This window comes from Typopeltis vanoorti, chromosome 13, assembly GCF_054136105.1.
Source record: "Typopeltis vanoorti isolate ZY-2024b chromosome 13, IOZ_Tvanoo_1.0, whole genome shotgun sequence".
NCBI classification, from domain to species: domain Eukaryota; kingdom Metazoa; phylum Arthropoda; class Arachnida; order Uropygi; family Thelyphonidae; genus Typopeltis; species Typopeltis vanoorti.
The window spans coordinates 126678650-126704254 of record NC_143561.1 but is presented as its reverse complement, the minus strand read 5'-3'; the positions used below and the strand labels follow the sequence as shown (position 1 = coordinate 126704254).

The window sequence follows — 25605 nt, the reverse complement described above, 5'->3', positions numbered from 1 at the left end:
CAGAACTGGTTGTGAATGCTTCAACTGTGAATGAATTTAAGGAGAGGTATGACAGGTATTGTGTAAATAATGGTTAGTGTGTCAATGTCGGGTCTCCCGCGATGAGTCTTTTGACTCCATGGAGACACCGTTAAAATAATAATAATAATAATAATATATATCATCATCAGAGCCTGTGTAGCTCAGTGGATGTGGCGTTTGCACACCATCGCGCTAGGCCGCACGAAGGAAGTCTTGGTTTCGAGTCTAGTCGGCGACTAGATGAAATTTTTCTAAGCCTTTTTTCGACCGGTTCCCGAGTTAGTCGATCTCTGGCACGGGCAAGCAGGTTTTTCCTCCCGGAAACTCGGGTTTTTCGTCCTGTAAACTCAAGAAAATCGACCGTAGAACCCACATTATTTCAGACATTAAATATATTGTGTTAGGGTTAGAGACCACGAGATGGCGGCACACTTGAGCCGTCTCTCTTCACTGCGTACCGCTTAATTAGTGATAGGGCCATCTGTCTCTGATTGGGTACCAGTGGAGATTGAACTGCCCACTCAGTCTCCAAAAGTTAGATAGGGCTAAATGGCCTCGCCTACTCCCGTATAGACGGGAATAAAAAGGCGTTAGCTGATTTTTTTTTTTTTTTTTTTATCATCATCATATGTATCAAGAATTTAGGCCTAGTATGGCCTGTTCCGGCCTTAGAAGTCATCGTTGAATCGTTTAAGAGGACGTCCTGGTTTTCTTTATCCTAATGGCTTGTACTTTAAGGCTTGTTTTGGTAATTTTCCTGTTTTCATTCTTTGAACGTGTTCCATCCATCTATGTTTATATTTTTTAATTTTTTCGATTACTGGTTCTTGGTTTAATTCTTTCATAATATCTTCGTTTCTTTTGTGATCAAATAGGGTATACTTTGCAGTTTTTCTCATAAACTTCATTTCTGCTGTTGTTAATCTTTGTTTGTCTTTTTGTTTTATTGTCCAGATTTCGCTTCCATACATTAAGACCAGTAGGGCTAATGTATTGTATACTTTTAGCCTGGTTTGTTTTTGAACTAGGTTTGGTTTAAATATAGAGTTAATTACTCCTGTTATTTTAAAATATTTTGCAATTTTTATGTTTATATCTTTTTCATTTTCATAAGTCATCATACATCCTAGGTAGTTAAATGAATTCACCTGTTCTAAGATCTTGTTATCTAATACTATTTTAGTTCTTGCTGGATCTTGTCCTTTAAAGGCCATAGTTTTTGATTTTTCCGTTGATATTATCATACCATAATCTTTGGATATCTCATTTAGATTTAAAATAGCTTTCTGTAAGTTATCTTCAGAATTTGTAATTATTATTTGGTCGTGTGCAAAGAGGAGAGTGTTTAAGTTAACTGTAGGTGAAAGTTTAATTCCTTGATGTAAATTTTTACTCCGTTTTATTATTATTTCATTTAAGTAGATATTAAAAAGAGTTGCTGAGAGGGGATATCCAAGTCGGACCCCTTGGTTTATCTCTCTTGTATATGATAGCTCGTGATTTAATCTTATTTGTATTTGATTATTTTCATATATACTTGTGACAGCTTTTAGGATATTATTTGGTATTTGTCTTTCTTTTAATATATTTCTTTTAACTTTGTCATATATATATATATATATATATATATATTAGGATAACCAAGCAATTTTATATGCTTGGTTATTTTAGCTCCTAATCCCAAGTATGCAAACAATTAAGTTTGCGCCTGAAACAAAGTTCAAGTCTAAAGATGGTACAACACCAGGGCAGCTCATTGTAAAGGTGGTTAAAGCTTTGATCACTATTCTTAGTATTTTCCATAATGTAAAGCACATCTCACTAGAAGATGTATACTGCAATGCATTATGGGTGGGGTCACTACCCAGACCGGTTTCGACCTTTTTTGAGGTCTCCTCAGTGAGTAGCTAGACCCTAAATACCAAGGTTTTAGTAATACAAAGCCTTATCAACTTTACCTATATAAGTTGCAACAAGGTGTATTAAGTTTTAATAAAAATCTCTGGAGGAGATATTGATGGGAATAAATTTTTAACTTGGGTATATTGTATATTAGGATAACCAAGCAATTTTATATGCTTGGTTATTTTAGCTCCTAATCCCAAGTATGCAAACAATTAAGTTTGCGCCTGAAACAAAGTTCAAGTCTAAAGATGGTACAACACCAGGGCAGCTCATTGTAAAGGTGGTTAAAGCTTTGATCACTATTCTTAGTATTTTCCATAATGTAAAGCACATCTCACTAGAAGATGTATACTGCAATGCATTATGGGTGGGGTCACTACCCAGACCGGTTTCGACCTTTTTTGAGGTCTCCTCAGTGAGTAGCTAGACCCTAAATACCAAGGTTTTAGTAATACAAAGCCTTATCAACTTTACCTATATAAGTTGCAACAAGGTGTATTAAGTTTTAATAAAAATCTCTGGAGGAGATATTGATGGGAATAAATTTTTAACTTGGGTATATTGTATATTAGGATAACCAAGCAATTTTATATGCTTGGTTATTTTAGCTCCTAATCCCAAGTATGCAAACAATTAAGTTTGCGCCTGAAACAAAGTTCAAGTCTAAAAAAAGGTCGAAACCGGTCTGGGTAGTGACCCCACCCATAATGCATTGCAGTATACATCTTCTAGTGAGATGTGCTTTACATTATGGAAAATACTAAGAATAGTGATCAAAGCTTTAACCACCTTTACAATGAGCTGCCCTGGTGTTGTACCATCTTTAGACTTGAACTTTGTTTCAGGCGCAAACTTAATTGTTTGCATACTTGGGATTAGGAGCTAAAATAACCAAGCATATAAAATTGCTTGGTTATCCTAATATACAATATACCCAAGTTAAAAATTTATTCCCATCAATATCTCCTCCAGAGATTTTTATTAAAACTTAATACACCTTGTTGCAACTTATATAGGTAAAGTTGATAAGGCTTTGTATTACTAAAACCTTGGTATTTAGGGTCTAGCTACTCACTGAGGAGACCTCAAAAAAGGTCGAAACCGGTCTGGGTAGTGACCCCACCCATAATGCATTGCAGTATACATCTTCTAGTGAGATGTGCTTTACATTATGGAAAATACTAAGAATAGTGATCAAAGCTTTAACCACCTTTACAATGAGCTGCCCTGGTGTTGTACCATCTTTAGACTTGAACTTTGTTTCAGGCGCAAACTTAATTGTTTGCATACTTGGGATTAGGAGCTAAAATAACCAAGCATATAAAATTGCTTGGTTATCCTAATATACAATATACCCAAGTTAAAAATTTATTCCCATATATATATATATATATATATACAACTTAGAAAAAAAAATCTCTTCCCGATAGTGTTGCCATGTTTGGTTGAGGCCGAGAACTTTTCAGATCATCCTCGCAGAATACTAGGATGTCGTTAGCTTTCACATGTGACGTTATTTTGACGCTGTGTAGCCCCTCTCGTACCTCAATGGATTTTGGGAGTTAAGCCTTCTGCTAGATGTCCTTTCCACCAAGAGTTAGTACGACAATCACAAACATTTATTCTCCTGGCGGATTTCGAATCAGCAGCCTCTTGCTGAAGAGTGGATACACTAACCACTCTGCCAACCAGACTGGCTACCAGTACGTGGAATTTTTCATTTTATTGAAGGTGGAAGGAGGATGAGAGCACATCTGGCGAAGTTGAGAATGAATGCAGTCAGTATATATATCAGTGTGTGATTTGTAATGACTTGCCTGAGTGGTGAGTGCAGACAGTGGGAATTAATTCAACTGACTCCACGGAGATCGCTTATATTAACTGCAATAGTAAAAGTCTTCCAGACTTACAGGAATTAGATCGAGACGTGATGTAACATTCATCGACTCATTTTCTCCAGCAAAAATGCATTGCTGGAATAGAAAATTTTGAATTAACGATACCCTTGTTCATTCTCTTTGTGCCATAACTGTTCTCCTCGCAGTTATTGTTATTAGTTGGAAGAAGGAAAAACTCGTATTTCAAGAAGCCCTGATATTACTATGTGAGACCTACTTAATGGGTTGGGTTGTCATGTCGTGACGAGATTCCGAGAGCACTGATTTTCGAACATGTCAAGTCTTCATTCTTCTGCGGCACCACAGAGGCGCTGCTATTTAACTGAAGAAGCGTGTAGAAATTGCTATTGCTATGTGAGATGACTGCATTAACTGGCGAATGGTACGGAAATGATATTAATTGCTCGAAACGTCGTACATTGAAACACGTGAAGAATTTCTTTGGCATTCTCGTGCACAGGAACCTGTAACAAACTAATATATGTACAGCATATATATTTAAGTATACGTCACATATAAGTCCTTTTTTGTATGGTTCGTGATGGTGAGTGTTTTGTTTATTTCGTTCTATGTTAGTTCTGGGAATTAAATGCAAAGGTACAGTGGATAAGTAATTAAATTTAAAATAAAATAAAAACTGCAACTATGAAATTTTATAAATTAATATAAATACGCGTATTAAATAATTGATGTAAATTTTATAAATTAATGTAAATACGCGTAGTCTATATATAATCGAAGAAATAGCGCAGCACATATTTATCTATCATTTTGCACTTAAATATAGTTACAGAATTGGATGAATAAGTGGCTAGGTTAGATTTTCTGGTGAATTGTGCCTTTCTAGTTATGTACTAATTTGATACATAATTATACGCAGGAAATTGTACATCGCTGTTTTGTAATGCATTTATTCCCCCCCCCCTTTTTTTTCATTCATAATATACCAATCTTCAAAGACATTTAAGATTTCACGGTTATATAGAGAAAGCGAAGCATGTTTTGGTGATGGAGCAATGTAATTTTAAATGTTAGGAGCAACATGATTTTCAGAAGTTAAAAAACATTTCACGATTATTTTGTTTCTTCCAGCTTTTCGGTTTGCCCTGCATCTGTCGGGTTTGCATCACCCACTTGTTTTTCCAATTTTTCATCCGTTCTGTGTAAGTGAATACGTTGTCTTTGATCCTTGGATATCCTTGTCAGAACATCAATGTGAGGTCTGCTGTAGATGCTGCACAATCAAAAATATCCAAGGACATAATATGAAACTACATGAAAATGTCAGACAGGAATATATATCGTTCAGAATATCTGGACTCATGATAATAAACAAATAAAATTTTATAAAACAAAGATATTATGATGTCATAAATAATTACAACAAATGGAACTTTACACAAATGCATGAAAAACTTCAGCAATTTTTAATAAAGTTGGATTTGCAGAATAACTCTTGGGGAGAAAAAAGCACTGGTGAAGTGATCATTTTGCAGGACCAACTTGCTACGCTGCTCAACTTGCTATGCTGCTAAAAGTCTGAATGTTGAGATCTGTACAGAAGTTGCACAGCGGGATACCTACAGTAATGATATTCAGGAGAAGAAGTTACCAGGCCTTGTTACTCGCTGAGGTGCAACCAAAAAAACACAGCACAGAATTGCCACCGGTAATTGATAAGAAAAGAGGAAGACCTCGGAGTAGATATCTTCGTGGTTCTAACAGTAAAGGCATGAAGGCCAATGTGTCATCAAAAGTAAATGAATTAGACACACCAGGAGATACCAACAGGTCAATGAAGTCGTTCGCAAGTGAAGGAAGGTTAGTACTGTCAGGAACTGATTATCCATTAAATGAGATTTCTGTTTCTTATTCAAATATATATCCTAGTTCAACTCAGAATTCATTTCAATCTATACAGAGTTCAGTGTTGGTAAAAGGATCACAACAAAGTGAAGATACAGTAATAGAAATTGAGGAATCACAGGCGGTGACAACATCTTTTGACAGTTTGCTCTAAGATCCATTGTTAATCCCAGTAATGAATACGATGCCTGCTCTTAATACTGTTGAGTTAATTGAAACTCGCTCAAATAACATAGAATCACGGCCTAAGTACAGATAGCCAAATATTAGTTCCTTGTTGTGTATCACCTGAATTATTACTTCTTCTCAAGTTGCACAAAGTATGATAAAATATATCGAACCTGGTGTCTTACTCATTACCTGGAGCTGCAGTTTCACCTTGTGCCAGTTCTTCACATCAAGAACAAGATGATGATATCTTGGGATACATCCAGGCCTACTGCTGTTATGCCAAACGTTCATAAAATACATGATCAGCAGCTTCCACTACAGGATCAGAATGTTGCTCAGGAGAAGGAAAATGAGTCAATTAATTATCCTTGGATATCCTTGTCAGAACATCAGTGTGAGGTCTGCTGTAGATGCTGCACAACCAAAAATATGCAAAGACATAATATGAAACTACATGAAAATGTCAGACAGGAATATATATTGTTCAGAATATCTGGACTGATGAAAATAAACAAATAAAATTTTATAAAGCAAAGATATTACGATGTCATAAATATTTACAACAAATGGAACTTTGCACAAATGCACTGGAAAATTTTAATGAAAAAAACTCCAGCAATTTTTAATAAAGTTGGATTTGCAGAATAACTCTTGGGGAGAAAAAAGCTGGAATTAATTAGAAATTAATTGGTTATTCCACTTAAAAAAAAAAATAATGACTGCAATATTTATATCAGAATTAGTCTGCTGAATGCAGGGTAGAAAATATATGCAGGAATATTAAGAGATAATAAACAGTCTTGTAGAGGACAAACTACAAAGAACAAAATGGATTCTAAAAAGCCTGAACTTCTGCATAGGCTCAGTTTTAATTTAAAGTTATTAATCAAATGTATTCATTGATTCAAATATACCAAACCAGCTCTTACAGTCTATTCAAGAAATATATAAATGAAATAAAATAGCAAACAAATTAAAACAAATATCAGAATAACAAAATATATCAATAGGAGTATGACAAGAAGGTACCTCATCACTTCTACTTTATAATTTTATATCTGAAAACAGCATTAATTCATTTGGTATACAAATAAGTTCACACTTACATTTATCAATAAAATTGTTAAATGAAATTTCAGAACAGTATATTATGAGAATATCTAAAGTAAAGGGAAAAATAATGACTTTCAAAGGAGAAAACACAATAAGAAGTAAAAATAGTGACAGACAATAAAATAGAACTAGTACATAACTGGGGTGTGACTTAGATATGAAAATGAAAAAAGATATATTAAAATATCACATTTTGTTAAAGTAAATGGCATGATAAATAATGTATTTGTCATCCCTGGTAAAATATACATATATACACTAGAATCAGACTATAAAGTCCTGTCTAAATCAACTTGGCTACATGGAAGTAAAATATGGACCATAAAAAAATTGAATTAAATATTTCAGTTGAAGGTGACTTCAACTAAAGGATGCACTGTTTTGAATGACTGTTTAGTGGCCTTATTATTGCCCCATAAGGGGCAATCATCTTGATTGTAAGGGAAGCGGCACTCCCATGGACCCCTAGCTGGATCCATCCTGTCCTTCTTCTACTTTGAGGAAGATCTACTTACTTTAATCTTTCCTATAAGGCCTTATCAGCCAACTCTTCTTATTTTATGACCCTTATGCTATTAGAGTACTCGAGGGCCATGGGGTCTTTTCATTTCTGGCCTTACAACTATCCCCCTCTCTATAAACCTTACTATATTTCTTCTATAATCTACTCTTTCCCCCTTCAATATACCCTATTCCTCCTATGGGTTTAAATTCGGAAGAAGGTTAGTTCAGAAGCCTTAAGGTAGCAACCCTACCACTGAACTATTCCAGCATCAGGCTAGTCCCCTGACTTGGAGAACATAATTCTACTTGTAAGCTGACAGAAAAAGATAATCGGATTGAATCTATGGGAAACGACCCTGGAATGGAAAAGGTAAAACGAAAATGGAAATGACAAAATATAATACGCATAGCAAACTGGAATGTAAGAGGAATAGCATATAAAGAAATAGAATTAGACTAGTTATTAAATGAAAAAATTTTTAAAATAGCAGTAATCACTGAAACAAAAAAGAAATTAAAAGGAACTATGAGAACTGAAAATTTTAATATGATATACAGTGGATCGACAGAGACCAAAGAGCACAAGCAGGAGTCATTATTTGGATTCACAACTCCCTTTCAAAACAGTTAATCACATTATAAATTATGGGATGAAAGAATAATAGAAGCTAGAATAAAAATAGATAGAGGCTATTTAACAATAATTGGTTTATATACCCCAGAAGAAGAAAGAGAACAGGATAACATTGATTTTTATAATCAGCTACAAAACATATATAATAAAATAAATAAAAATGATTACATAATTTTAGCAGGAGACTTAAATGCAAGAATTGGAAACACGAAAATTAATAATAATATAGGAATACATGGAGAACACACTCTAAACATACCCCAGAAGAAGAAAGAGAACAGGATAATATTGATTTTTATAATCAGCTACAAAACATATATAATAAAATAAATAAAAATGATTACATAATTTTAGCAGGAGACTTAAATGCAAGAATTGGAAACACGAAAATTAATAATAATATAGTAATACATGGAGAACACACTCTAAACAGAAATGGTAAAAAATTGATTGACTTTGTAGTTTATAATAACCTAAAAATAATGAATTAAGGCTCAAAGCTGTATAACTGAGAGGAGACCTCCACATAGCCTTTAAAGGAATGCGGAGAACCGACCAGGGCTTCTGATCTAATGTCCAATCCTCACCTTCTCGTGGTGCACCCTGTTGGGTATCTACCTGGATACTGAACGAATGAGGATGGGCTGCCAATTTGGGATTTAGCTGACCAAATTGTATTCTTATTGGTTAAACCAAAATAAAAAATGATGGTACGACATGACAAAATTTCATGCCGGCTGAAGCGTCGCCTGGTTAAAAAAGGCCACCGTTGTTTTTTCGCCAGGGAACCAGGGCGACAAGCGAAAAGTCAGCTACTGGAACAAATCTGAAAACAAACCCCAACTCAGCATCACCAGAGTTAAAGATCATTACTATCAACATAAGAAGCCTGAATGGCAAAGAAATGGAGCTAGCTGAGGAATTAGATAAGTACCAGATCGACATAATAGGGGTGAATGAAACAAAAAAGACAAAAACTAGTGAGATCTTTCTGAGCAATAAATACAAAATGTTATATTCAGACAATGACAATCAAGGAAAAGAAGTAGCCATAGTATTCAACACAAAATACGAGGCTAATGTTCTTGAATGGCAGTCAGTCTCAAGTAGAGTAATGTGGACAAATATGAGAATGGGAAACTGGACAATGAGACTTATTTGTGCCTATGGTCCCACAGAAGGTTCTACTTAGGTAGAACTGGAGGAATTTTTTGAGGCTTTAGAAAAAGCAACTGACACAATGAAAAAAGAAAAGTTGGTCCTTGTTGGGGATCTAAATAGCAGAGTAGGAAATGATTGTGAGACACACAAAAATATTTTGGGAAAATTTGGAGAAAAGAGCAAAGCTAATAATAATGGCAAATATCTGTTGGATTTCTGCTCAGGACATGGAGTGGTTATTACTAACACCATGTTCCAACATAAAAATGTGCACAAATTCACATGGAGAGAAGAGGCAAGGAATAAGAAAAGTCTCATTGACTATGTTATTATTGATAGTGATGTTTTCTCCCTGGTGCAGGACACTAGAGTGTACAGAGGATTTGAAATTGGAAGTGATCACTATTTAGTCTTGAGCAGAATTTCATATTGAAAAGAATAACATGTAAGAAAGTTTTAAAGCGAATAAATGTTGAGCAGCTCTCAGATGTGAATTGTAGATTGAAATACACAAAGATTATTGAAGAAAAAATGAAAGAGTTTGAGAACAGGAATCAAACCTTGGAGAATCAGTGGCAAACTCTGAAGGAAACATTTATTGATTCTGCCAGAGAGGCATGTGGTGAGGTTGTCTGCAAGGATAAAAAAATCAGAACTCCCTGGTGGACACAGGAAGTAAAAGAGGCAGTGAAGGAAAAGAAGAAAGCATATCAAAACTTCCTGTCAAATAAGTCAGCTTGTTCTCTTAGAGAATACAGAGACGAATGCTAAACACTGTGTAAAACTAACTAAACAAAAGTCATGGGAGGACTTTGGCAAGAATATAGAAAATAAATATCAAGAAGTTGGCAAAATATTCTGGAGGTTGTTGAAGAAGCTTAGGAATGGAGGAAAGAGTGATGTAAAAGGAGTTAGAGATGATAAAGGTGACATGAAAACGGGAGAAAAAGATATCCTTGAAGTATGGAGTAATTACTTTGAAAAACTGCTAAATGAAACAAGCACTGATGACAGCACAGTTGTAAAAAAACACTGACCAGGCATGCAGTCAGGAATACATATCCATACTTGAAGTAGAAAAAGCCATCAAAGGCTTGAAATGTGGAAAGGCAGCAGAAGTAGATGATATTCGACCAGAAATGCTGAAGTATGGTGGTATAAGAGTCTTACAGTGGCTACACTGCATAGTTCAGAAAGCCTGGACAGAGGGAAGAATTCCCGATGATTGGATTAGAGCTCTCATACTACCCATATATAAAAAGGGAAATAAAACTTAATGTGAGAATTACAGAGGTATTTCCCTACTGAGTGTTCCTGGCAAGATCTATGGAAGTATACTTGAGAAATGTTTGAGAAGAATTTTGGAAGAAAAGCTTGGTGAAGAATAAGCTGGATTCAGGCCAAATAGAGGCTGTCAGGATCAGATCTTCACTTTACGACAAATAGTCGAGAAAGCATGGGAATATAACAGAGATCTGTATTTAAGTTTTGTTGATTTGGAAAAGCCATATGACAAGGTGCCAAGAGAGAAGCTATTCAAAACGCTACAGTTGTATGGTGTCAGTGGATCATTAATCAAGCAATACGTAGTCTTTATTTGAGTTGTAAGTCAGCAGTTAGAATTGAAGGAAGTACAGGAAGATGGTTTAATGTTAAATCTGGTGTGAGACAAGGATGTACATTATCCCCTCTGTTATTCATTATCAAAATGATCACATTATGAAGGAAAGTGGTATTAATCATGATATCAAAATTGGAGATGTTAATGTTAGCCCTTTGCTTTATGCGAATGATGTTATACTTCTAAATAAATCCGCTACAAGTCTGTAAGATTCTCTGACTAAATTGAATAGCTGTTGTAATAGATATGGTATGAAGGTCAGCATTAAAAAGACAAAGACAATGAAAATAGGCAGAATCGTTGAAAATGTCAACTGTGTTGTGAATGGAGAACCTGTGGAACAAGTGAAACATTTCAGCTACTTAGGTACGATTTTTAGTGAAGATGGTAAATTAAATATAGAAATAGACAACAGAATCAGCAAAGCTGGTATGGTAGGAAGTCAATTGAATAAATTCATATGGAATAAGAGAGAAATTAGTCGGGAACACTAAATTAGTTGTATACAAGACAGTGTTCAAACCAGTTTTAACTTATGGATCTGAGAGCTGGGTCAGAAGTAAAACACTTGACCAAAGACTAGACACCACAGATATGAGAGTCCTGAGAAAGATTCGATGCATGAACAGATGGCATCAATGGCAATATCATATTAATAATGAGGATATTAGGAAAGAACTTGACATTGTCAGCATCCAGGAATGCGTTAGCAGAGCTAATCTCAGGTGGTATGGTCATTTAAATAGAATGGGAGAGGAAAGGTTAGCAAAACAAGTGTTCTCTGCCAGGTTGGCAGCAAAACGACCCATAGGAAGACCAAGATATAGGTGGATTGATACGGTACAAAGTGCCTTAGACGATAGAAATATAAGATCTGATAATGTTGGAGTCTTGACAAGTAACAGACTGATTTTGAGGAAAATTGTAGATAAGAAGTTAGTAATGATGTAATTTTTTCATGTAGTACTGTCATATCCTGTACACCCCTTGAGGGTACATGGCAGGAATTTGATGATGATGATGAAATAATGAATTCCTTCTATAAACATAAAGACATATTTAAATATACTTGGGCAGCAAATCAATATTAGATTACTTCATATTAAATGAAAAGACATCAAAATTTTCACTAGATGTTAGAGTTCACAGAGGATATGAAATAACCAGTGACCACTTCGTTGTTAAAATAAAATTAAGATTACCACGTAAATGGCTACAAGTAACAAGAACAGAAAGAAAAATTGAAACATTTGTTTATAAAACTAGACTACTGAATGACACAAATGTACAATGGCTATATGAACAAAGAATTAACCAATATCTAGATAAAATTAAACAAAATGAAGAAATAGAAATAGAATGGCTTAATATAAAAACGATACTAAATGCAGCAGCAAATGAAAGCTTAGGAAATACCAAAAAATTCAATAAAAGAAAAAAACTGAAGATCTGAGATGATACAATCAAAGAAATAATCAAAAAGAAAAAAGAAGCCTATCACAAATGGTTAAGCAGTAAATGATTAGAAGATGAAATAGAATATAAAAGAATAAGAGCCATAGCTAAAAGAGAAGTCAGAAAAAGACATAGAGAATCATGGAATAAATTTGTTTCTAATTTAGAGCATGATTTACATAAAATAAGACCCAATGTATATAAGATTTTGAAACACCTAAATGCAGATACCAAAGAAAACATAAAATTAAACACTGAATTGAAATTAGAAGAATTTCTAAATTACTACACAGAACTGTGGACAGACAAATATTTTAAAAAGGACAACTGGCAAACAATTAACGAAAATAAAAAGGAAACAACTGAAGGAGAATTAGAAATCAGCCTGAAAGAAACAAGAAATGGAAAATCATCTGGAGAAGATAAGCTAGGTTCAGAACTACATAAATATGCAGGAACAAGATTCAAAGAAAGACTCTTATTATTTTTACATAAAATTTACCCAAATGGTATCCCCCCAATAGAATGGAAAAAAGCAATTGTGATTCCTATCTTTAAGAAAGGTAATAGAGATGACCCTAAAAACTATAGTGGTATCAGTATACTAAATTCCTGTTACAAAATATATAGCAGAATCTTAAATAACAAACTAATGAAATATTCTGAAAACTTTATTCTAGAATTACAGAATGGATTTAGAAAAGGACGATCATGTATAGACCCAGCCTTTTGCCTAAAATTAATAATAGAGAAAAGAAGAGAATATAATTTAGAAACACATATTGCATTTATTGACTTTGAAAAAGCACTTGACAAAGTTAAAAGAAACATATTATTTAACATATTAAAAGAAAGACAAATAATAAATAATATCCTAAAAGCTATCACAAGTATATATGAAAATAATCAAATACAAATAAGATTAAATCACGAGCTCTCATAGAAGAATTAAACTTTCGCCTACAGTTAACTTAAACACTCTCCTCTTTGCAGACGACCAAATAATAATTACAAATTCTGAAGATAACTTACAGAAAGCTATTTTAAATCTAAATGAGATATCCAAAGAATATGGTATGATAATAACAACGGAAAAATCAAAAACTATGGCCTTTAAAGGACAAGATTCAGCAAGAACTAAAATAGTAATAGATGACAAGATCTTAGAACAGGTGAATTCATTTAACTACCTAGGATGTATGATCACTTATGAAAATGAAAAAGATATAAACGTAAAAATTGCAAAATATTTAAAAATAACAGGTGTAATTAACTCTATATTTAAACCAAACCTAGTTCAAAAACAAACCAGGCTAAATGTATACAATACATTAGCTCTACTGGTCTTAATGTATGGAAGCGAAATCTGGACAATAAAACAAAAAGACAAACAAAGATTAATAACAGCAGAAATTAAGTTTATGAGAAAAACTGCAAGGTATACCCTATTTGATCACAAAAGAAACGATGAAATTATGAAAGAATTAAACCAAGAACGAGTAATAGAAAAAATTAAAAAATATAAACATAAATGGATGGAACACGTTCAAAGAATGTAAACAGAAAGATTACCAAAACAAGCCTTAAAGTACAAGCCATTAGGATAAAGAAAACCAGGACGTCCTCTTAAACGATTCAACGATGACTTCTAAGGCCGGAACAGGCATTGCTATGCCTAAATCCTTGATACGTATGATGATGATGAGAGTTTTTATCTCCCAGAAACTTCAGTTTTTCACCGCAGGAAAAGTAGTCAAGAGAACACATGCAATTTACAGATAAAATGCTGTTGAGGTAGAAGGTGGGCAAGATAGGATATTTAGTGGGGTGTTGCTACAGACCCAGGAGCTCAGAGGATGGGGACCAGGAGATGTTTAGACAGTTAAGTTTGGCAAGTGCAAGTAAAAGAATGATTGTTATGGGAGATTTTAACTACAGTAGTATAAATTGGGGAGAGGAAGATACACGTAGCAATAGGGGAATGGAATTTCTAGAATTCTGAGGGACAAATGTCTTAGGCAACGTGTAACAGAGGGAACAAGAGGTTCAAGAGTTTTGGATTTGGTTATAGCATCAGAAGAGTTGATAATAACTGAGATGACATCTCTCCCACCAGTTGGAGAGAGTGACCATATGGTTTTGAATTGGAAAATGAATAGACATGCAGGAGTATCAAAGAGACGGGAACTTATGTGGAATTATAAAGCAGGTGATTATAATAGTCTTAGACGTCAACTTCGGGAAGTTTCATGCAGGGAGGAATTGTGAAAGAATATTTGTTAGCAGCAATGATAAGTTGTATACCACGAGTGAAGAAGAGGACACAATTTGGAATAAAGTGGATGACAAACAATATTAAATAGGAATTGCATGCGAAAAAGAGGCTATGGAAGAGATATAAGGAGACAGGTGAAGAGAAGATGCATGAAGAATATAGGACATAGGCCTGAAGAGTGACTAGTGTGGTAAGGAAAGCGAAACTGGAATACGAGAAGAGATTGGCCCTAAGATCCAAAGAAAATCCTAGGGAATTTTTTAGCTATGTAGCCAGTAAGAGGAGAAATGACTGTGGAAGAATGATATTGTGGGATAAAAATGGGAATAGTGACTGATGCAGAGGGCATAGTGGAATTGTTAAATGACGGAGTATTTCATCCAAGAGGAATCAGTTTTAATGCTAGAGGGATAGGGCAGGTTTGAGGTTGAGGTGCAGGAGGAGAGTCTGTTTCAGATACAGAGTACTCTGGATGTCAGTAAAGGTTTGGGACTGGATGGTATTTCACCACGAGTTTTGAGAGAATGTGCTATGGAACTGAGACTGCCTTTGACCTGGCTTTTCAATGAAAGTGTGGCCCAGGGAATGGAAGGAAGGTAAGATAGTGCCATTGCATAAGGGTGGTAACAGACTGGAAGTGTCTAATTATAGGCCAGTTTGTGTGTCATCAGTAGTTAAGATCTTGGAGAAATTAGTGAGGGACCATATAAAGCATTGGGCAGATGAGGGGTAATGTTATCTGTGAGAGTCAACTTGGATTTGTGAAGGAGCACTCTTGTTTCAGCAGTATGCTAGCCTTTTATAATAAAGTTACAAGAACATTATAATAAATTTAGTTTAATCCTTTATCCAAGTGTTAGCAAACAAAGTTTGTGCCTGAAAGCATCTTCAGGACTGGGGTTAGGTGGTACAACACCAGGGCACTCCTTGCAAAGGTGGAGCAAGCTACCAACATTCCTATATCAGTATCTCCCATAATGCAAAACACATCTTGCGGATATATCTAATGTTATGCATTAAGGGAAGGGCCACAACCCAGACTAGTTTCGACCTTTATTGAGGTCTCTTCAGTGGGAGCCAGGCCCAAGTGAAGATACCAGGCAGCCCTGGTGTTGTACCACCTTACTTTGTTTGGTCACACTTGGATAAAGGATTAAACTAAATTTATTATACTCTAACCAAGAGAAAAATAAACTTTCCACATCTTTCTCTAAATCCAGAGTAATTTATTAAAAAAAAGGTGGCACACCATTTGGCAACTCCTATAGGTAGAGATGACCTGCTAATGCTTCTGCCTGATATCTCCACTCGGGCCTGGCTCCCACTGAAGAGACCTCAATAAAGGTCGAATACTTTCAGTCTGGGTTGTGGCCCTTCCCTTAATGTGTTTTGCATTATGGGAGATACTCAGATAGGAGTGTTTGTAGCTTGCTCCACCTCTGCAAGGAGTGCCCTGGTGTTGTACCACCTTATCCGAGTCCTGAAAATACTTTCAGGCGCAAACTTTGTTAGCTCACACTTGGATAAAGGATTAAACTAAATTTATTATACTCTAACCAAGTGAAAAATAAACTTTCTACAAGAACATTAGATGAGGGAAAGGCATATACTGCAATTTTCTTAGACTATGCGAAGGCATTTGACAGGGTGCCACATGATAAGCTGATATTTAGGTTGCAGCACATGGGTCTGGATGTCAGATTGGTCAACTGGATTCAGTATTGCATGTCTGATAGGTATTAGAGAGTTGTGTATGGTGGAGCAGTTTCAAGGAGGCAGAGGGTTACAAGTGGGGTCTCACAGGGCTCAGTACTAGGACCTATATTGTTTAACCTTTATATCAGTGGATTGCAAGGGGATATTCAGTTGTTTGCAGATGATGCAAAGCTGGGAAGGATTATTTGTAATAGTACAGATGTGGTAGCCCTGCAAGAGGATATGAATAAGCTAGATAGATGGGCAAATGAATGGGGGTGTCAGTTTAATGCAGCAAAATGTAAGGTCTTGAGGTTTGGGAAACATCAATGGGATGCTGCATACTCTATGGGAGGAGTTATACTGGAGGAAGTAGGGAAGACAAGAGATCTGAGGGTGATGATTGATAGAAATCTGAAATTTAGGGGACATATTGCAAAGATGGTGAAGGTAACACAGAGGATTGCTGCAATTATGAGAAGGACGCTGACCTGCCGAGATAAAAGGGTTACCATTCCGTTGTATAAGTCTCTGATCAGACCACACTTAGACTATTGTTCTCAGATTTGGTCCCGAATTTGAAGGGGATAAATTAACTCTGGAAAGGGTACAAAGATGGATGACAAAGATGGTTTCATGACTGTACAATTTTGGTTATGAGGATCAGCTGAGGGAATGTGGACTGCAGAGTTTGGTGGATAGAAGAAGGAGAGGTGATATGATTGAGACTTTTAAACTGTTGAGAGGTGGTTACAGGGTTGACACTGGGGAGTTCTTTCGCATGGTTGAACAGCAGGAAGGATGATGACAAGAGGCCAGCCCTGGAAGTTACGAAAGGAAACTGAGCAAGAGGGTGAGGAATGGTTTCTTTGCATGGAGGGGTGGTTGAACCGTGGAATGCATTGCCTGATGGAGTGGTGAGAGCGAGAACAGTCAACGAGTTTAAGGAGTGGTATGATAGACTTTGTGTTTCTTAGGGGGGGACCTCTCACGATGAGTCTTTTGACTCCATGGAGGCCTGAATAGTAATAATAAAAAAATAATAATAATTGATGGTTGATGGTAGTAGTGTTGTATAGTTGGAGGATTAAGTAGAAGAGTTGATAAGTTTTATATAAATTGTCCTCTCATGATGAGTCCAAGGACTCCATGGACGTGTCCCGTAAAAATAATCTTATTTCCTTCAAGGATTGAGCATTTTTTCGTAGTCGATATCTTTCCATCCTAAATAGATGCTCTTTCCATTTCTCTATATTTCTTGATCTTTTCATTTATGATGTAAATATCTAGCTCTCTTCTGATTGTCTTCATTTTTTACAAGGTCCAATTTTGTGCATCCTTTAATTGCTCTTAAAAATCTCATTTCTGTAGAAATTCAGAAACAGTCCATGTTGCTGAACCATATAATAGTGGGAGTGACCATTACTTTATAAAATTTTAGTCGAGTATCTCACTTGTTTTTATATTCAGTGTCCTTTAATTTCTTTATTTTTTTCATCTATATCATTTAGACATGTTATTATGCAGCCTAAATAAGTAAACTGTGTCACTTGATCTATTATTTTATTTTCTATGACTTTTTTTCATCTAACATTATTATTATTATTATTATTATTATTATCATCCCAAGACCTCATTCAGTCAAAGACTCATCTGGGAGGTCCCTTTATCACACACACATCTCATCATACCGTATCTTAAACACACTCAAATTCCTTGCAGAAACCACACTCTCAGTCAAGGCATTCCAATCATTCACAACTCTGCACGAAAAAACCTGCCTCTCACTCCACTACTCACACCCTCTTTATACAGTTTCCATGGGTGAGCTCTGGTTCTCCCATGATATCCCACTATTCTCTGTAGAACTTCTCCACCATTGATCCTGTAACAACCCCTTACCAACTTGTAAGTCTCTATCATATCTCCCCTCTTCCTCCTGTCCACCAGACTCTGCAAATTACATCTTCTCAATCTTTCCTCATACTCGACATTCCAGTCAGAAACTACCCTAGTCAGTAGTCTTTGGACCCTTTCCAACATCTCTTCATCCTTCTGAAAACCCAGTGACCATTTCTGTGCACAATAGTCCATGTGCGGCCTAATCAAAGCCTTATACAACAGAACAAGAATCTCCCTACTTCTACATGTCAGTGTCCTCTGCATCATTCCCAGAAGTCTTTGTGTTGTCTTCACAATTTTTGCGATGTGTCCCCTAAATTTTAGATCCTTATCCACTATCACCCCCAGATCTCTTATTTCCTCTACCTCCAACAATATATTCTCACCAAGCATAAATTCTGCATCCCATCTTTGTTTTCCAAATTTTAAAACCTCACATTTTGCATCATTGAACTCGCATCCCCATTTCTGTGCCCAATCACTCAATTTATTCAAGTCTTCTTAAAAGGCCACAACATCTTCGCTACTCTTTATGCTTCGTCCCAACTTTGCATCATCTGCAAACAACTTAATATCTCCATCCAGCTTCGCCAATATCATTAATATACAAGTTAAATAGTAATGGCCCTAAAACAGACCCCTGAGGCACTCCACTACTGACTTTCCTTTTCCTGGATATCGCACCCCCATACACAACTTGTTGATACCTATCAGATAGCCAGTCTCCAATCCAATGCACTAATCTAATATCCAACCCCATCTGCTCTAGTTTGACTGTCAACTTATCATGAGGTACTCTATCAAAAGCTTTTGCAAAATCCAAGTATATTACTGTGTATCCTTCTCCTCTGTCCAAGGAAGCAATCACTTTATTGTAATAAGTAAGTAGATTACTAAAACACGACCTCCCTTTAGCAAATCCATGCTGTCCATCAAAGATTATACCATTGTTGTCAATCCAACTCTGGATCCTAGTTCTCACAAGCTTCTCCAACAACTTAACCACAACACCTGACACACAGATAGGCCTATAGTTTGATGCTTGAGTTCGATCACCTCCTTTATGAAGTGGCACAATCTTGCCCTCCTTCCACTCCTTAGGAACTTGACCAAGTGCAAGACTCGTATTAAAAAATATGTCAAGGCAGGTGTCAACTCCCTGGCACATTCCTTCAGAATATGTGGTGATATATTATCAAGTCCCACAGCCTTATTTACATCTACTTTACTCAACTCCCCAAACACCTCTTGCTCACTTACAGTCAGTCTCTCCTCTCCATCATCAACTGCTCTCAATCTCTCCATGAAGTGACATTCACAAGATTGAAAGCTCTTTATGATCTGCTCATTAAGTATCTCCACCACACATTTTGCAACAGCTGTCTTTATACCATTTTCTCCAATCAGTGTCATCCTTCCATAATCATTCTTTCTTTTGCTGGCTACATATCGAAAGAACTCCGTAGGATTCTTTTTGGCTTCATTAGCTAATTACTGTTCACACCTCTCTTTAGCTACTCTCACCAACCAAGTCACCCTCCTTGCCTGGTCTTTGTAGACCTCATGAAATTGGTTATTTCCACTATGCTGCCTCCACAATGCCCTTTTTCTCTGTATCGCATGCTTAATCTCTTTATTCATCCATCCATCTCACACCTACCTTATTTAACCTTCTCACCCTTGGAATACATTTAGACATTGCATCTACTAGATAGTTTTTGAAAATCCCCAAGCTGCATTGATCTCTTTTCCAGCTAACTTCTCATTCCACGCTACACCCACAAGCTGTCTCCTGAGCTCTTCATAATCACCCCTTGTAGTTCCACATATACCCTTTTCTCACAGGGGTCCTCACACTGCTGGCAACCACACAGGTAATCACTTCTTGATCACTTTCACCAATTGATGGATGATTTGACACCTCATTTATAATTACATCCTCTGATGAGATGACCAAATCCAAGACCCTTAATCCTCGTGTGCCCTCTGTTATATACTGTGTGAGGTAGTTATCCCTCAAAAACTCAAGAAACTCATTTTCTTTACTTCCAGTTGCTATCTCATCATTCCAGTCTATATTGCCATAATTAAAATCACCCATAATGATCACCCTTTTCTTATTTGCTTGGCTAATTTGACTATACATTTCACTATCACCACCATCCACATTACCTGGTCTATAACAACATCCCACCATGTATTTGATTCCATTCACCTCTATCTCACAACATACTGCCTCAAAACCACTGGCACTATTTCCATCTTGCATCTCTACTTTGTATGGACATAACTCTTTCTCTATCATCAATAGCACTCCCTCTACCCCTTCTATCCTCACAAAACACATCATACCCTTCCATCTCTATTCCTGTCAGGATGTCATCCTCTTCCAACCATGTCTCACTTATTCCGACAATCTTTGGGTGAACAGATACAATTAGTGCAGCCATTTCATCTGCCTTGTTTCTTATACTTCTAGCATTGGTATACATACACAACAGCTCATTTCTCGATCTACAGCTAGTTTCACTGATACCACTCACTCGTTGTGATCTCTCCATGCTAGACTGGGACCATTTCCCTTTCTGCTTCTTCATTTTTGAACCCTTTTTCAATTCCAACTGTTTCCTCTTGATCCCTGGTCATCCCATTCCTTTCATGCCTACACATGCTCTCACATCCTCTTGGAGCATCCACCTTTCTCACGCTGTGTACCCCTGTCCACCCTGAGCCTCCCTGTTTCCCTGCTCCTCTTGCACACCCATTCTCTCATTTTCTATACTCAGACCACTCACTTCCCCATTCATATCCACCTCTTCAGTCTCTCCTGTCTTACTCTTCTGCTCTTCCACATCACTCCCCTCTCGATCTGATTCGTTTTCTCTATTCACTTCTCAACCTTCCAGCAGTAGTACCTCTAAGCGACTCACACCATAACCACTCAAATGCAGTCCATCGCTCCCATACAGCTCACTCCGTCCCTCAAACTCATTCTACACATTAACAAACTGTTCTCCAATCTCCTCACACATTTGAGCCAGCATATCATTCATAATCCTTGCTCTCTGCCTCATTTCACCAGTCATACGTAGGGAACACACTGACTATCCTTCCTGTCACACTATTCTTTTTTATCCCTTCCAAGCAGCCTCCTGATATACATTCTGACACGGTCTTTGTCCTCTCTCAAATCATTTGTACCAATTAATACTATTAACTCTTTTACCCGCTCCCGCCTCATATCCAATGCCTCAATTCACTCTACTCATTTTACCACCTGGAAAACATACCTTGTGCATTCTATCCTCTAGCACACCTTTAATAATGGAGTCGCCATACAACGCTCGCTCATCTTTTTGTTAACTTTTTCATGCCATCATGATTTATTTTAATAGTTTTGACCTGAATTCTCTTAATTTCATTCTGCATCCATTTTATTTCTTGCCTCATCCAACTCACTTTCCGAATCTCGCGACACGTTCTCTTTATCATTCAAACTTTCTAACTCTCAACCCCCCCCCCCTTCTCACTTTCACTCTCATTCATCCTTTGTTTCCGTACTTTCGGTCCAACATACGTCCAACTTTCGCTATCATTCTTCTCACTTTTACTCTCATTCATCTTCCTTTGTTTCTGTACTTTCAGTCCAACATGCGTCTAACTTTCACCATCGTTCATTATTTTTTCGCTATCATTCATTCATTCTTTCAATTTTTTTCACTTTTGATTTCTGCGTCATGCCATTTCTAGTTTCATTTATTCTCACAATTTCATTTCCTTCTGCCACTCTCGCCTCACTTTCGTCCCATTTAACAACCATTACAATTTTCAGATCGCCTTTTTTTATTTATTTTTATTTTATTTTTTTATTTATTTATTATTATTTTTTTTACTGATATTGACCTTCAAATGCCATGACTTTTTTGTTTTCTTTTGTGAAATTTTAAATTGTATCATTGGCTTATATTGTTTAGTTCATAACTGATTTTTTGAAAGTCATCTTCATGTCTTGTAATGTAATCCAATTATCTACATACAGTATTATATTAATAACAGTTCTTCTGGTTAACCAGATACCTTGTTTTATTGTTTTCCATATTTTAATAATCTGATCAATATATATGAATAGAATTGGAGATAAACTACATTCCTCTCTAACATCTCGATTAATTTTAGTCTTTTCTGTTAATTTATTATTATTATTTGACACCTTCAAGGAGTCCAATACTCATCAAGGGAGGGCAGCTACTCTACAACTCTGTCTCCATCACTCAATCTCATCCACATATCATCCACCAACCTTATCATCTACACCACTACTATTTTCACAGATAATCGCAAATATCCATGCCCATGCAGGATTCGAACCATCATCGTTTTGGCTCGAGAGCAGATACGCTAACCACTCGGTCAACAAGTCTGGCATTTATTACCTAATTGTAATGGATATCCTTGTTTTTTTTTCATTATATTCCTTAATTTTTTTTTTTTTCTCTGTGTATTTTATCAAAAGAACCTGTGTAGCTCAGTGGATCTGGCGTTTGCCAACCACGGCGCTTGGCCGCACGAAGGAAGACTTGGTTTCGAGTCTAGTCTAGAGTCTAGTCTAGTCTAGTCTTTCTTCGACTAGAGGAAATTTTTCTAAGCCTTTTTTTGACCGGTTCCCGAGTTAGTCGATCTCTGGCACAGGCAAGCAGGTTTTTCCTCCCGGAAACTCGGGTTTTTTGTCCTGTAAACTCAAGAAAATCGACCGTGGAACCCACATTATTTCAGACATTAAATATATTGTGTTAGGGTTAGGGACCACGAGATGGCGGCACATTTGAGCCATCTCTCTTCACTGAGTACCGCTTAATTAGTGATAGCCTTGGGCCATCCATCTCTGATTGGTATTTGATTGATAGTGGAGATTGAACTGCCCACTCAGTCTCCAAAAGTTAGATAGGGCTAAATGGCCTCGCCTACTCCCCATATACTGGAATAAAAAGGCGCTAGCTGATTTTTTTTTTTTTTTTTTTTTATTTTATCAAAAGATTTCTCTTAATCTAAAGGCCAGATGAGTCTCTAAATTCTAAATTCCAATTGCCACCAACTGTCTTTTACCTTCTCCATAGCATTTTCTTTTCCAACATGGCTTGTTTAATTTCACTCATATGCTATTTACTCACTTAATCCTTGACATGCAGTTATATATTGCTTGTGTAAGATATTGTCTTATGAATTTCCATGCACTGTCAACTACTACTAATGTTATTTCTGAGTTCTTTATTGTTTCTTATTCAATTTGGGTTATATACCATAAATTTTTATAATGTTCTATCCATTGTTTCTCTTGTTGAAAGTTTATTTTTCACTTGGTTAGAATATAATAAATTTCGTTTAATCCTTTATCCAAGTGTGAGCAAACAAAGTTTGTGCCTGAAAGTATCTTCAGGACTGGGGTAAGGTGGTAGTACAACACCAGGGCACTCCGTGCAAAGGTGGAGCAAGCTACCAACACTCCTATCTCAGTATCTCCCATAATGCAAAACACATCTCCTTGCGGATATGTCTAATGTTATGCATTAGGGGAAGGGCCACTACCCAGAAGGAGATGTGTTTTGCATTATGGGAGATACTGAGATAGGAGTGTTGGTAGCTTGCTCCACCTTTGTAAGGAGTGCCCTGGTGTTGTATTACCTTACCTCAGTCCTGAAGATACTTTCAGCGCAAACTTTGTTTGCTCACACTTGGATAAAGGATTAAACTAAATTTATTATATTCTAACCAAGTGAAAAATAAACTTTCAACATCTTCCTCTAAATCCAGAGTAATTTATTAAAAAGGTGGCATACCAATTGGCAACTCCTATAGGTAGAGATGACCTTGCTAATGCTTCTGACTGGTATCTTTACTTGGGCCTGGCTCCCACCAAAGAGACCTCAATAAAGGTCGAAACTAGTCTGGGTAGTGGCCCTTCCCCTAATGCATAACATTAGACATATCCACAAGGAGATGTGTTTTGCATTATGGGAGATCCTGAGATAGGAGTGTTGGTAGCTTGCTCCACCTTTGCACGGAGTGCCCTGGTGTTGTACTACCTTACCCCAGTCCTGAAGATACTTTCAGGTGGAAACTTTGTTTGCTCACACTTGGATAAAGGATTAAACTAATTTATAACATTGTTTCTCTTGTATTATGATATGTGATGTATCTCTTTCTTCATTGTTTAATTTCCTTAGTATTTTATAGGTTATGTTTTGTATTCCATGTATGCCTTGTTCTATTTTATTAATAAATCTGCCCTGAGAATCTTGGTGAGCTTTCTGTACAATGGTTTACCTTTTTGTATATTTCTTCTGTTTCCTTTGTATGTTTTTGAAAGAATGGTTTGTGTGCCATTTGTTTTTCTTTTATTGCATTTTCTATATCTGTGTTCCAAATTTTTAATACATTTCTTTTTAATTTATTTTTCTTTCCAAGCACTTCAGAGGCTGCTTTATGAATAATCTTTATCAAAGTTTTTCATTCTTCTATATCTTCATTGATTTTGGCTTCTTTTAGGTAATCTGTTAATTATGATTGATATAATATTCTAATACTTTTATCTTGTAATAGATATACTTTGTATATCTATTACAAGATATACAAATAAAATGGAAAAGGAAGTAAATTAGAAAATACAAGAAATAGAACAAGTATATCTTGTATTTTCTAATTTACTTCCTTTTCCATTTTGTTTGGATTTCAGTTTTAGAAACTAAGTAATGATTTGAAAAAATTTTATTATTATTACGTGACACCTCCAGGGAGTTCAAAGACTCATCGAGGGAAGGCACCTACTCTACAACTCTGTCTCCACCACTCAATCCACCAAAGAACCGCCATCTGCCGCCCACCACCTCCACTACTATTTTTACAGACAGTCGTAAACATCCATGCCCATGGCGGGATTCGAACCCGCAGCCTTTTGGCTGGAGAGCGGATATGCTAACCACTCGGCCAATCAGGCCGGCTGTTATGCCCTTAGTGGCTTGTTATGTTCATATTAAGCATGGCTTATTAAGATTCAAAACAGTGACAGCCTTGACGATAAGGTGGTTAGCCCTATGCCTCGCAGTGTGTCCTATGTCTGTAGATGCGCGTGTTCACGGTGATGGTTTGCCCTTTTCTGGGGGACAGAAAACCTGAGTTTCTGGGTGACCCCCCCCCCCCCCCCCCCACACACACACCACCACCACCACCACCACCCTCTGTATGAAACCAGATAAAGGTTCCTGATATCTTGGACAGGAATCGAATCCTGGGTCTTTCTGACCAAAGGGCAAAGTCTATACCGACTGAGCTACTGAGGCTCTCAGTTTCTGATTAGTAATGATATAATCAATTATAGATCTTGTTCCTC

The 25605-nt window shown here is 36.5% G+C and overlaps 1 protein-coding gene across 2 annotated transcripts in view; it reads left to right on the top strand.

Moving 5' to 3' along the window:
* Positions 1 to 4171: 4171 nt before the first annotated feature.
* The window catches only part of LOC150100524 (cobalamin trafficking protein CblD), a 164710-nt gene continuing 143276 nt past the window's right edge, over positions 4172 to 25605 (top strand). Inside the window, exon 1 of one of the 2 annotated variants that reach the window (XM_090402901.1) lies at positions 4172 to 4368. In XM_090402901.1, the coding sequence (XP_090259027.1) occupies positions 4366 to 4368 (3 nt within the window). In that variant the 5' untranslated portion in view covers positions 4172 to 4365. Of the gene's footprint in view, positions 4369 to 4402; positions 4422 to 25605 lie in introns of those variants that run through there. The other variant, XM_090402903.1, reaches the window with a different exon arrangement.